The sequence below is a fragment of the Cryptomeria japonica genome, chromosome 7 (assembly GCF_030272615.1).
Source record: "Cryptomeria japonica chromosome 7, Sugi_1.0, whole genome shotgun sequence".
In the NCBI taxonomy this organism is placed as follows: Eukaryota; Viridiplantae; Streptophyta; class Pinopsida; order Cupressales; family Cupressaceae; genus Cryptomeria; species Cryptomeria japonica.
The window spans coordinates 714,593,150-714,608,391 of NC_081411.1; the positions used below are offsets into that span (position 1 = coordinate 714,593,150).

The window sequence follows — 15,242 nt, forward strand, 5'->3', positions numbered from 1 at the left end:
AAGATCCTAGCTAGATGATCAAATGATATGAAAAGACGAAATGCAAGATGAAATTCAAGATATGAGATTAAGATTGATTGCAAATTGAAAGCTTAGGTGTGCTAATTAAACTAACATCGAGATTGATATGAAATTGATATACAATGGCTATGAATTAAGCTAGCATGAAAATGGGAGCATGATACTATCAACATGATGAAAGCTAAACTAGCATGAAACTAAGATGATCTAAGTGCTTGAAGATGACAAAATGAGTTCCTTGATACCCTGCAAAATGACTATAAGTTTGATGCACAAGATGATGGATATCAAAAGATGAAGAAATGGGCTCTATTTATAGAGAAAATAGAGAAATGGATGGCCAAGATTGAGCAATCTTAACAAGGGCTAAGATTGAAAGTTATGAATTCATGAGGGGGATTCAATCCAATCCCAAGTTGATAAATGTCACCTTGAGATGGCTTGAGAGGATGTTAAGCAAGCATTAGATGCTAAGTAAGCATTAGGGATAACCTCAAGGGATGACAGCATTGGATAATTCTATTATCCAAGGGAGCATGCTATTGTCCAAGAGGTAAACTCTTGTGCAAAGTTGAGGGATGGCGAAAGGGACAACCATCATGGGCAAGGATGATGTCTTGTAAGAGGCATTAAATGCTCTTTGAAGATTTTGGAGGTTAATTTGTTGAAAGTTAGATAACCTTACAAGTTTGGAAGACTCAACAAGTTAACTTGTTGAAGAAGGTAAAGTCTTCAACACATTTAGAAGACTTTCTTCCAAATTTGGAGAAGTGACTCCCTCAAATTTAGGGATGTGACATGATTAGAGGAATTAGGCTAGTTAATGAGGGGTTAGAGGGGTTCTAGAAGAATATTAACATTCTAATGGAAAATGTAGGAGAATGCAAGTGGAGGGAAATAGGCATTTTTAGATAAAATAAAAGATTTATTTTAGCCAAAAGGGGTGCAACTTGAATTTTTAGGATTTTGCAAGTTGGGGGACTATTCACAAATAAATAATGATTTCTTTAAATGCAAAGGGATTTTAATCAAATGCAAATTCAATTAAAAGGGAAAAGGGGGTTTTAATTAAATAAATAAGATTTATTCAATTAAATGGCTAAAGGGTACTTAATCAAACCTTAGTTTAATTAATAGGTTAGGCTCGAAGAAAAGGATTTTAATCAAATCTTTAATTTGATTAAGAGGTTGATTGGAAGAATAGGGATATTAACTAAACCTTAGTCTAATTAATAGGTGAATAAATGATGATTAAATGAATAAAATTCATTTAATTAGTTGTGCAAGTTTTAGGTGTCTATGCAAGTGTGGGTTCCCAAATATCACTCCAAATATGCCCAATGGAACAAAATCGACCCATACTTCATCCTTGAAATTAACATCTATCAAGAAATTTACTTTGTATTGTTTCTTCACCTTGAATTCCACTTCATATTTCAACCTACAAAATAAGGCTATAGATGTTTTATTACTTGTAACCCCATTTTGTTTACTAAATTATAGTATATAAACTTAGCTTGAGAACTTGTATCAAAAAGAGAGTTTAACTTCTATTCCTTGATGTAGCTTTTAATATCAAAGAGCTTCATCATCTCCTCTTCTTCTTCCTCTCGAATCTCTTTTCTCTTGTTAATCACAACATTGGTGTCATCCTTCTTTCGTGTTCCTGCAAGACAACTTCAAGTCTTAAGTGTAACTTCTAGCATTTCTCTTCCATGTGTCCTTTTTCACAAAGGGAGCACTAGTTTTTGGCTTTATTCTTGCCTTTGTCCTTTTGGAGTATTGTATTAGCATTTTTCTTTGTATTTCCAATGTCTTCCTCCCTATGCTTCTAACCTATATTTTGGTTTTTAGTTTCTTTATTTTTTATTATTGAAAGAAGATGTCTTCTTCTTTCTAAATGCATAGTAGGTTCATCAAATGCTTGTGAATATTTTGAGGTTTTTCCATGAGTACTAATGCCTTCGAGTGTGCGTTCCTATATACGTCATCAACAAACCATTCTCCATGAAATCTCTTCTAGCTATATTGCCCTCTTTTGAAACTCATTGCTATATTCTTGTAAATTATCTATAACCTCAGTGTCAAGAGTATTTTTTTGGGTATTCCAATATTCTTCATAACATATGGGATAAAATGTGTTTAGGAGATTTTTGAAGTGCTCTTATTTAAGAATTGGGGCTACTTTTCAACATTTAAGAGATAATGCATAGCTCGCATGCCATGTGAGAGCATGTTATAATACCCTAAGCCTAGCAAATAAAATCTTTTGATGGGGATTAAACTAATGAAGTATAAAATACACCCCCATCTACGATATCCATTAATTCAACCTCTCTACACTAATCTCTCTATTTATATGGTTGTTTATCAATTTTTGTTTCAACCTTAAATTCACTTCATATGAATAATCCTTGTGATTAAGTGTTCTCAAAATCTCAACCAAGGCTTGCTAAATATTTTAATCCAAACTATTTTTTCTACTAGAGTATAGATTCTTTCCATATTTTCTTTGATTCTTCTAAAATGGATTTCACCTTCTTCCTTTCCTTCTCTAGTCATTACTTATATAACCCCAATCCCCTACCTTCTTTTGATCTTGGGTTTATAAGGAACTAGATTTATGCTACCAATTGACCTTGTATATGGCACAAACTACACACAACCCCTACTAAACAACCAAAACTTTAGGCCATAATAACGCTTGATCCATAAGTCGCTAGTTTAGTAATCTTAGTGATACATCATCGTTAATAGATTTATGATGTTAGCACTACCTAGACTCATCAATTACCCTATAGACTTCTATCTGACATATAACAATATTAATATGAATAAAACAACAAATAAATAAACAAGATGACAAATAAATCAAGTCAATAACATAAGACGCAATTATGTAACATAATAGTTCATATGGAGAAAACCCCCCAAATAGAAAACTATTAGAAAAGTATGTTTGTGTCATGTAACTAACTATTCAATGGTATTGCATGTATATTTTGTCATTAAAATGCTCTTATGAGACCATATAAACAACAATATAACTTCTATGTCTCCAATTTACCCTTGCAATCCACAAGTACCCTGCAACACATTACTTGTCTCCTTCAATATTATAATAAGAGTGCTCCCTTAAGAAATTTCAACCCTAACATAGAGCATTTGAGTTCCTTTTATTCTTCTCTTCATTCCTTTGATCAAAGATGGATTGATTTCCCTACAATGGAAACAACTACCCTTGCAAAAACAATCCAACTACCCACATGGAACACTAATAAACTACCTTCTTACCGTAATAGTCTTTAATAGAGAAATAAAGCATGTATAGTTTGTCAAATCAATAACAGCCACAACAACTTTATGGAAGACAAGCAAATGAATTTGGGAAAGAATAACAACATGCTTGGAGGGTATTCACCACCTTAACATTACCTAACGTAGGTTAACAACTAATTTGTCATTTTCAAAGTCAAATGGTTACTAAACAAAGAACAACATTGTCCCTTTCATGTTCTTTTATCCCAAGAAGACTTTCAATATATAACCACTAAAACTTATCTAAAACAAATGAAGATATAGATTCTTAGTACCACAAATCTCCTAACAGTGTTCCAAATCACTACCAAGGACCTATAGATGCATTTTCTCCACTCATGCATTCACTGCATATCATTCTAGGACTCTCTATATTACTAAAAGCAATGATAATCCCAATAGAAGGCTAGTGCCCCAATATTATATATGAGATCCAAAAACACTCCTTAAATGACCTCATTCCTTTAGCCATAAGATTTAAAACTTACAACAAATTTTTCACACTTGTATTAGCCTCAAAACTCTTTTAGCAACCTACACAATGCTATAGTAGCCTACACAACATTTGTGGCACCTTACACAACCTTTGTAACAATATGCACAATGCTTATAGCAATCAACACAACACTTGTAGCAACTTATACAATGCATGTAACAACCTTAACATCACATGTAGTGCTATTAATGGTCTACAAGTGATACCCTAGTGTGTGCCTAGCTTTTCGAACCTCCCTAATCTAAAATGTTCGACCATTTTTAGATCATTGTAACCCAATTAAACTTGTTTAGCATATTCATCCATAGCGAGCACACAATACTCCTTGTTTTCTCTACAAGTGGAGTTAGCAACTTGGCATAGTGAACCACCCATTAGGAAAAATTGGAATGCTAAACAAATGCCCATACAATTTAAAGCATATACTCTTATATCCTTTTGTAAATCAAATAAATGATCTATACAAATATTGAAACACATACCCCTTACCGTCTAGTGAGGATTCGTTTCTCTTTGAACCTGTTGCTTTGATGTGTTTCTCTTCCCTAGTTGTTCACTCTTCCCTATATCATGCGTCATATCAAGCTTCCAACACTTGTTATCCCAATGTCCTCCAACCTTACTATGTGTGTTTTTTCACTTAGAAATCTTTTTCTTGGAGAGTGACTTCTTTTTTCATCCCAACTATGGAACATGTGATGTTGTGTTGTTTGTTTTGTTCATCATTTATAAAAATTACTTATACAATTCTAAAATAGATGTCTTTTCCACAACTAGCACAAGGAACAAGAAACTTACGTCCTTGTGCAACATATTATTTCCTCTTCTAAATGAAACCAAAGATAGATACTCTTTACCTTCTTTATTCAATCAATCAATTATCAATTTTGCTTGTGGGTTTAATCTTGCAAGTGCAAGTTTGTTTCTACAAATGTAGGTTCACCCCCAAACTATGTCAATTGTATAACCATCCTTTTTTAAGTTTAACTTATTTTTTGTTCTCTAGAGGTGGTCTTACATTTTTCTTCTCACTTAGATTGTTGATCAAGGTTTTCTAGCAACATAAAACCATTTAGAAGCTTCATATTAGAGAAAGTTTTGCCTCATATGTTATCCTTGATTTCCTCGTGGTGTAGAACTCTTAAAGCATTCACCAATTTCCATGTTCCCATATCTAAGACCCTGATATGGTGGCATTTCCATACTTTGATGGGTTGAAGTATTCATTGACCATCTTTGTCAAGTCCTCTTCCATCATATACAATCCTTTATAGCAACTTCAAACCTATATCCTTGGCATATTTTTCAAACTTGCCAATAGAATTAGCAAGCCTAGAGCTATTGAAAAAAAGCATGGGTGTTTCTCTTGCATACCTTATTCAATTCTTCTTCTTGAGTAGAAGGTGGTCCACTTTTCTTGTCGATTATTCTCTCTTCTTGGAGCTTTGATAGTAGTTCAAGCTTTGCTTAAATTATTGTTGCAGTTTGTCAAGATTGCTATTAAAATTTACGAGTAATCATTTTTTAACATCTTGCAACTCTTCAATTATTTCCCTCAAATGGTGCACTTACTCCCAAAAAGCTTTATTTTTCTCCAAATGCTAGCTTTCCAGCTTTCTTGGAGATCTTCAAGCTCCTTTTTAATAGAGATTTTGTCATTTTTATCCCTTAACAATCTACAAGCCTTTGAGAAAAATTTACAAAAGAAATTATACACAAATTTTATGTGATACTAAAACTACCCCGACAAATCACAAGGAACATGTGGCTTTGATACTAGTTCCTTGTGGCTTTGATACTAATTGATTAGTAATTGTCATCAACATTAGTTAGAAACTAGGTAATCAAACAAATAAATTGTTGTACATGAATATCCAAATGGCAATATAAATTGAAAGGAGATAAGGAATTGTTCACATAGAAATGAAGTGTTGAAATGAAAGAGGCAACAAAAACACAAGATTTTATTTTGGAAAAGCTCTCTTATGAGGTCAAATAAATTGTTGTACATGAACATCCAAAGGGTAATGAAAATTGAAAGGAGATGAGGAATTGTTCACATAGAAATGAAGTGTTGAAATGAAAGAGGCAACAAAAACACAAGATTTTATTTTGGAAAAGCTCTCTTATGAGGTCAAAATGTTGATAGAGACAATTGCTGAATAAATACTAGCATATGACATTCTCAATTGAGCCATTCCACTTAAAGACATAATTCTTCAATACTCCTCTTTAGATTGAATAAACGTCTAACAGCATACTCTCTCTATATAATATGGTGTTTCCCCTTGACATTATTCAAATCAAAATTCATGAGTGCAGGATTTGTTCACTAACATTTACTAAAATATAATTTTCAATGTGTCTACTCTTCAATCTATTATTGACTACTCTTGCATTCAATTCACGAACAATCCATAGCTGGTTAATCATTCCTAGACCACCATTGAGATTTTGAAAAAGCCAACTTTTGCATTTACGCTTATTATTAAACCATCCACTAGTTGGGTGATTGAGATCACAAAGGAAAGGCCAAGCTTTGTAGTGTAAGCAATGTTCATATTATAGAAAGCTTATAGTACAAGCAATGTTCATATTATAGAAAGCTTATAGTGCAAGCAATGTTCATATTATAGAAATCTTCTATAATAGATTAAACAAAAACATTACTGTATGAAGCATGAGGCATATGAGATGGTACAACTGAAAAACGAAAGTAGAAATAAGGATTAAGAGAGTATATTTTCTGAAAGTGTTATCTTGTTTATCTTTATTTTAATGATGGAATATAGAGTTTCATCCAGAATATTGATGTAAAAAATATCACACAATTAATTTTTCAAGAATCAATGATCTCCCTCAGAAAGATTTTTTAAATATCATATCCCAAAAAATTGAAAGTCAGCCACCAAAGATTACAACATGAACCTAAAATTCCTTATGTATATATTTTGACATCATTATCCAAACAAATATTATATCTTTCATGTAAAAGAGCTTCTGTTTTTCTTGAAAATGTGTAATTATCAAGATACCTGATTAAACCGTATAGAAGCTTTGATATTTATCACAAGCAACTAAATATTGAAGCAATTTGTTGTAGCCGCTAATGGATTAGCATTAAAAAAATAATGGAAAATTAGAAACCTCAAAAAAAACAGTTAGAATAACACTAATAATTAGTGCAGTGAATTGTGTCTACATAAAACACCCAAAACAAATTGTTCCAATGTTTAGTTGGATTACAAACCATGTTATTAGCTTTAAAATAGATGTCAATGTCAAACAAATTTAATAATTAAAAAAGAGATTAACAAGAAACAGATCCATACTTGACTTTCTACGCATTTCCTGCCCATAATTATCCATGGCATAATAGCTACAGTAAACATATAATGCTTCCTTGGCTTTTAAATAAATGCTGCACACTCTATTTAAATCCACACATAAATTTTAATCCAATGGTTATGAAGACAATTACGCTGGATGGCTTCAACTGCTTAGAGTATTTTACTCTCGTATTCAATCTGATCTTGCAGAGGCTTTAAGCAACAAATGAACTTGTATTTTTCTTCATCTAAGAGGCTGCCGTTGACTCAAACTAGTTATTTTGATATTATTAGCAAAAGTTCGAATGGTAACACATGAATTTTGCATTAACTTTGATATTTCTTTGGTTTCTGATTGGTAGTGACTATTAATATTAGACAACCAAAATTGGATGGTTTCTAAATAGGTTGCATACATTCTCTGCAAACAGTAATTCGAAATGAGCCTAAATTAATGATCTGGAATGAACCTGCTGACGACAATTAAAAAAGAAATTGTGTTGTTCCATTAAAATTTAAAACCAAAGAACGATACAGAGTGCCTATTAAGATTACATGCATTTTCCTTCAAAGAGGATTAGTTTTCAATTAAAAAAAGATTTGGTAGGACAAAACATCATTACACGTTGGCAGCATTCTAGTTGCAAAGTAGTTGCCAATGGCAGAGCATATTCTAGAGCTTGGAACTTATCGCAGATTACTAACCAAAATTTTCAGTATATCACACTGAACCTTAAGTTACAACATGACCAATGAAATTTAGGAAACAAAGTTTAAAGTTAAAATGTATCCATCCTCTTCTTGCATCTCTATGACTGGGAAAATAGCACTTAAATGTCAGCTAAACAATCAACACCTAAAACTGCGCTCATTCTTCAAGATCCTCATCTTCAGGCACACCCCGCAAATATAGTACATTGTTGCACCTATATTTAAACAAGATTTAGACTTGAGCATAAAATAGATTTTGTAGACCAAAATTCAAATAAAATGCTCTTCAAATACAAAACAAAAACTACAAGATGATATCAAAAGCAATGATTCAAAAGTCTTGTAACAATGTTTCTCGTTATCCTCTTTTCTCTGTTCTCTTTGGTCAACGTATGTTTCTTGTCATTAAGTTCAGTCCATGCATGTTTTGCTCTCTTAACTATAAAAATATTGTTACTTTTTCAATGGGCCGAATTGGATAAACTTCTTCGTTAAACGCTATTGTGCAGACAATTTGTTTAGTATTCCAAGAGTCTTATTTATGATGAGGCCTTTGAATTTTGTAATATACCCTTTTCGAAATGAGATTATAATAATAATAATAAAAAAATAAAATATAAATAATATACATAAAAATATAATAATATATAATTATATAATATAAAATTAATGTTTATTTTATTAAAAAATGAAGAGGTATGTGAAGAATCATGACTATTGAAGAGGAAAAAACATATGAGACACGTAACAAGGAGAAAGAAGCATCAAAAGAAGAATACATCTCCTCCTACTTCCTATCTGATAATTACTCTTTTGCAGCATGGAACTGTGGTTCATTTAACCTGCTCTCATGGCAGAAATTAAATGACGAAAACCCTTTTAAGTTACTTGCTGAGTTCGTGGACAAAACCCCCAACTCAGGCAGATTACGAAATTATTTATAATACCTGACATAAGTCTGGGCAGATTTCTGAGTGTCCAAAGCAATTTAAATTGACAGTAATTTTTAAATCAGCAAGTCAAAAATCAAGAATTCTTATTAATAATCAATTGTGAAAGTTTATATTTTATGCGCTAGGGCTTGAAGTTGAAACTAAAGGAATTAAAAAGGGGGCATTATAATTTTCTAAACATTTCTTCCATTGTGATTCTGTCGATCCATCTTCCTAACGAAAGTCATCTTTATTTTCCATTTAAAGAGCATCATGCCACTTATGTTAATGCTTGTAGCAGCAGGAGACTTTATTATTCCTGCGTTGGTTGTGAAACCGCCTTGCTAATGTTTTTTTTATTTATCATGTCTCAACTCTTCTCAATCCGTCTTTCTGTTCAACAATTTTGTATTCTGCATTTATGAGTTCTTTCTTAGCTGGAAGTGTTTCAGTTTCCTTGTTACCTGTCACCGACCATTGTGTATTGCCTTCAACTTCATGGGAGTCTTGTTCTTGGTGGATGTGTCTTATCGTATTTCATCCGATGAGAAGTGCGGGCATGACAATGTATATGCAGCTCCCTTCGGCCATGGTTTATGAAACGGCATACAATGTAACTGCCGCTTTGGGTATTGTGTGTATGAAGTGTTGGCCCTTCGTCTTCCTCCGTCTTAGAGATGTTTTGAGCCTTGCCTTTAAAAGGCATGTTGCTGTTTGTGTTGTGGGTGATGCATGTTCGCAAGAGAGTCTATAATTTTGTGTATTCTTCCATGCGATGGTTTTCGGATCAGCTTCTCTTTCAGTGACTTTATATTTTCTACAGTGGTTCTGTATCTTCTCTGTCTTCTCATATATTATTGATGTTAATTATTTCATGTTACAGAAAGTTGTGCTAGCTGTAGTATAGAAGATTTCAGTTGTTCTGAGATGATATCGACCTATATTGTTGATTGTTTAGTGTTAACAATTCTTGCTTAAATCATTGATTGATTAAGCTTGAGAGCATTGTATTCAAAATATGTTCTTTCAATAAAGCTTGATTTTCGGTGTGGCTGGGATTTTCACCCCTCTGGTGGAGGGTTTTCCCAGGATAAATTCTTGTGTATTTTTGTTTCTGTGAAGAATTTTAAGTTACAGACTTCTGAGTTTTACCTGTCTGGTTCTAATTTTAACAACTTATGCTACAATATGATACCGAATAGAAAATGATATTTTACAAGGACTAGAACACAATATGACTCAGAGTTACCTGATCAAAACTTCTCCAAGGTTGCCTGTGAACTGCCCATCAATATATTCTTCTGTGCTGGCTAACTGCATAAACACCAAAACCATATTCATTTAAGAAATATAACATTACTAAAAGTATGATACACTAATAAAATAGACAATTATTAAGTGAAACTGAAAGAAAAATATAATACCTGCAGATTCATATAAGAATCAACCGACACCAAGTAACCTAATATGCATTTTTCACAAGGCAGTAAATAGTCAGTGATATCGAAGTGTAATTCTAATCTAGAGTTTTCACAAATCATGACTGGCATATAATCAAGTTAACAATTACCTTTGTATTCCATACCCCATTTTAATTTCACGATAACAGGCTTCCCAGTCAAATTGTTTAGAAATGGTTTTGGGTTCACAGGAACAGTCTGCCAAGAACTAATAAATATCAGTTAATGAAAGGCAAACATAAGAAATTTTGGAAAACTACATATCCAACAGAATAAAACACTTTCAAGTCAGAAACTATACACAGGAACAGTCTGCCAAGAACAAATAAATATAAGTCAATGACCAGCAAACATAAGTAATTTTGGAAAACTACATATCCAACAGAATAAAACACTTTCAAGTCAGAAACTATACTTTGGTTGTATTCAGGGTCGCATTAAAATTGTGTCTCTTCCTCACAAATTATGTCAGCCAAGCATGGAAGTAAAGTTAGTCATGCATTCAAACAAAACACAAGCAACCAAAAACCTCTTCATAAGAAACATTAAATGCAGCAGCTATAGACCACTTAAAATGGATTATACTAGCAATTGCACTGTTATAAGTTACACGGGAGGTGCCGATAGGCCAAAGGGGCAAGAAAGATATTTATGAAAATGTTATTGGGGTAATAGAATTCTTTGAGCTTTTGAATTTCTCTAAGATTTTACCACCTATGTCACAAGGTTCATGTTTGTGTTTGAGTTCAGCAAAAATAAATTTTGGAAAAGATACATCACTGATAAAAATTAAGAAAATATTCATGATTATATTTGAATAATATTAATATAATATTAAAATATTAAAATTTATGTATAATTATGAATTTATATATATTTAAGTTCAGATTTTATATTATATTTTAAAATTATTAATATTTAATATAATACATTAAATGAAAATCAGAACCAAAGTCAAATAATGTGAAAAAATGCTGCCTCTGCACCAATTTTCTGTGGCTATGGCACATGCTGGAAACTTCAGATACTCCAGGTTAGAGTCTGATTCTAGGCAATTGCTCTCAGATCTACCAAATCTGCATGCTACAGATAGAGAGGACTCCATATTGGTGCGACGAGTGCCAGCTGCTCAACAGCAAGATTTCACCTCAATTTTCAGTGAATGATTGTGCTTTGAAGCAATGGACTGCCCTTGGGCAATGGGAATTAGATTCCTACTCAAATCAAGAGGGGACTGGTAAATCCCAAGCAAAGACAATTGATCTGACACCTCCAGCTAGGGTCTGTAAGGCAAGTGATGGGCGATGGATCCCATATATTGTTGCTTGGCCTCCTTCCAACCTTACCATGTATGATGAACTTGAGATGAGCCACCTGTAGGGCCTGTAGGGCAATGCAATAATAAAAGATGGCTTGAGAAGGTGGGGAATGGAAGCAAGCATTTCCCGAAACCGCAGGGGGTTCATCCCGTGACTAAGCCTGCTAAAAGTGCCTGGAAGGTTGAGCTGGATCTTACAAGAGGTAAATGAAAATGTAATTCTTTTTACCAAACATGCCCTGATTGGCAGATTTAGAGGATATTGACTGAGTTTGGCAGACTTATATCAATGGATTTCAACAACTTGGCACCCAATTCTGGCAAGTGATATTCAGATCTATCCCTGTGCACGGGAATTCTTTGTTGTTGTTTTTGATAAGGTCAAGGATTGCCGCAAAGTTTTGTGTGAATATCAATGGGATTGTGACAAGCACCTGTTAATGCTGAAACCGTGGCACCCTTCTTTCAATCCAACTACTGAATCTTTCATGGTGATTCCAGTCTACATAAGACTGACAAAACTTCCTTTGCAGTTTTAGTTTGAATCTTGTTTTGAAGCTATTGGAAATTCACTAGGGAAATTTTTGGAGGTAGATGAGGGGTCCTCAAAGTATTTACATACCACCTATGGCATGTCTCTGTTTCAGTTAGATATGTTTTTTATAATAATAATGTGTTGATTAATAATAATATTTAACTATATTTGATCAGTGATGATTGTTAAGGGAAGGGAAGCGTTTGACCTTAGTCATTAATAAAGACAAATCGCTGTTCCTGCTGACTGTTCCTTTACCAATCACTGCTAACAACAGACATCTCTCCCTAAATATGTGTAACCTTTGGAGGGATCGTGTGTTTAACTTTACATTGATTGTGGAAGACTATAAAGAGACATTCCCAGCATGGAACTGGAGGAGGAAAAAAAAATGAAAAGGTATTAAGAAAATAAAGTGAATTATTATAAATTGCAATCTGCATTGATTGGGGTATGCATTATGGTTCATAAATATAAGTTACTAATTTAAGTGATACAAATAGATGATTAATAAATAAATATAGTTATCTATTATATGGAGTAATAATGAATATGGGTATATGTTTGCTATGTGTATATATATATATAGACAGGAATGTACTTATATATATGTATATCAAAACACATACATTTATAATACATGGAAGACTATTATAATGATGTCACCTTAAACCTTTTGCTAATTCATAGGTTGGTTTGTGTAGGGAGAGGCAGACTAATTCCATCCCAAATTGGGTGACTCCCAAGTGGTGGTATTGACGGGTGTTCATGAAAACCTTGGGCCAAGTGGTGGTATTGACGGGCACTCATGAAACCCTTGGGCCTACTTGTGGAGGTGTTTTCAAGCGTCCTACAACAGTAAATCCCCATCCTCCATTAGGGTTAGGAAAGATGTAAGGATGAGGCATAAATATAATAATTATTGATTGTATTATGAACAATTAATTGTCTGAGGCATAATAGTGCATAATAATGTATAATGATGCATGCTAAACAGGCAGTCCTAGCAGGGGACATTATAACCTATGCCCACATATTAGTAGAGATTTATATTACCAAGGGGCTCTCTGCTGAGATCTCTCTCTGCACCAAGCAAGGTAGTTGGAATCAGATCGTACACTACGAAGCTAGCCCCTTTAGGTGTCGCAGATGTTTCAATATGGAACATGTAGTGGCCCAATATGTAAAGTGGAGAAATGATAGCAAGGCTACTTGGTGGAAGGATGTCTCTCCCCACCATTACTCCATAGAAGAGGATGTGTCGAGTGGGAAAGATAAAACCGGTATTGATGCCTCTGATAAGCCATCCAAGGATGAAGACCACAAGCTTTCACCAAGTAAATCACAGTCAACACCAAGCACCCCAGCTACTCCTCCTATAGGGAATGATCATATTAAATCTTCTTTGTCACCATGCTTGAGAATGGTTGGGAATGTGGAAAGCTCACTATTTTTTCTTTGAATGGTGAAGAAAAATCCTCAGTGAACCTAAATGGAGTCCTCAGTGATGGTGTCTCAGAAGGTAATTGGACAGTAGTTTGAAGAAAATAGAACAAAAATGAAGTTACTTTTAACATGTATCTTTGCTCCCACGACAAACGTGGAGCACCATCCTGAATAGGCAGCCTGATTTCTTCTTGTTGGTTTGGCCCATTAATGGGTTTCTAGGATCATTGTAATTCTTGATGTGATAACTTTTCTTATAATATTAATATAACGGGTGCAGCCCCATAGCTGCTATTTACCAATCAAATATATATATACAATGAAAATCTAAAATATTTAACTAAATAAATATAAATAAATCCACCCCTGCTTACAAGCACAAATCTTAGCAGGATGTGATGGCTGTATAATTTGATTTGTTATATGTGGCATCGGTAAGGGACTAGTCTAGTCACAAGTCTATGATTGTAGGGAGGGAGGTCCAGCAGATTATTATATATGAAGCATCCCCCAAGCAGGCAGTTAAAAAGTATATGAAAATTGAATTTCTCTTGCCCAACCCCACCTGGAAACCCACCCCTAGCAGTCAAACTCCATTCCACCCTTTCACAAGGATCATTTCTCCAAAATCCAATTTTCCACTATAGACCAAGCCAGACCAAGCCTTAGCAAAGCCACTCTCTTCTTCAGTTCACCAGGTGAGGAGAGCTCACCTAACTCCTAAGTGATTTTTTCCTCTCACCATTCCAATTCATTCCCCACCCATCCTCCCACCGCTCCTATTCCTGCAAATCTCTAGATCAGGGAAAAAGGGTGCAGAAGTGTAAAACTAAGACCAGTCATGATGAACGCAGCACTCACAAGACAGAGCACTGACAAACCTCACAAAACGCCAACCAACTGTGCAGACAACCCTGACACAGCTCAAAAAGGAAGCAAAGAATATATATTTGTAGACTTAGGTATTTTTATAGGGAAAATCAAAAAATGTAAAATACTCGTTTAACTGCTTTTAAACAAATTTAGGAATTTTTTGGTGATTTTTAACCATTTTGGGTTCTTTTCTTTTTTTTTAATTTGCTGGGTTTCAAATTTTTTCAATTAAATTCAGTAAATTCTGAGATAGTTTAACAGTGCTCAAGCTTCACTGTTCCTGAGCTCTCATGTCAAAAGAATATATTTAAAGCAATTTGATCAGAAATTTGAAAGCTTGATATGAACACGTTAATTTTGATTGTTAGAAATATATTCTATGCAGAAGTATTTGTTGATCTACGTCACAAAATTTTCAAAACTTTCAATCCCTTCTTTATAGTAAAGAATAACAGTTTATTGTTTTAAAAGATACAGTTGCATTGAAGTTCTAGGAGTGCATGTAAATAAAATTTAAACATTTGATATCTATTAGTTATTTGTTTATTCATAAATATTAAGCCATGTGAGGCGTACTGGTAATGTAGAGGCGGATATTCTTTCCAAATGGGCTCTTCCATTTGAAGCAGTTGGCGATTTTAGAATGGAAGACTTTCGGAATGTGTGTTTTGAGGAGGAAGTGGTTAGTGGGCATTAATGTCACAGCAGCTATTTCAGTACGGATGCCAGAGGTATAATAGCAAAGGGCGGCATTTGTGTTAGGCGAGGAAGGCCATTAATGACGGCTTTCAAGTATTCCGATT

At 33.8% G+C, this 15,242-nt stretch overlaps 1 protein-coding gene across 2 annotated transcripts in view; it reads right to left on the reverse strand.

Annotated features, from left to right (window-relative positions):
• Positions 1–7,647: 7,647 nt before the first annotated feature.
• The window catches only part of LOC131040254 (probable small nuclear ribonucleoprotein F), a 39,253-nt gene continuing 31,658 nt past the window's right edge, over positions 7,648–15,242 (reverse strand). For both annotated transcript variants that reach the window (XM_057973149.2, XM_057973150.2), the window contains exons 3-6: positions 10,378–10,465; positions 10,232–10,269; positions 10,057–10,121; positions 7,648–8,090 (exon numbers count right to left, since the gene is read on the reverse strand). In XM_057973149.2, coding sequence (XP_057829132.1) covers positions 8,033–8,090; positions 10,057–10,121; positions 10,232–10,269; positions 10,378–10,465 — 249 coding nt within the window. In that variant the 3' untranslated portion in view covers positions 7,648–8,032. The remainder of the gene's footprint in view (positions 8,091–10,056; positions 10,122–10,231; positions 10,270–10,377; positions 10,466–15,242) is intronic.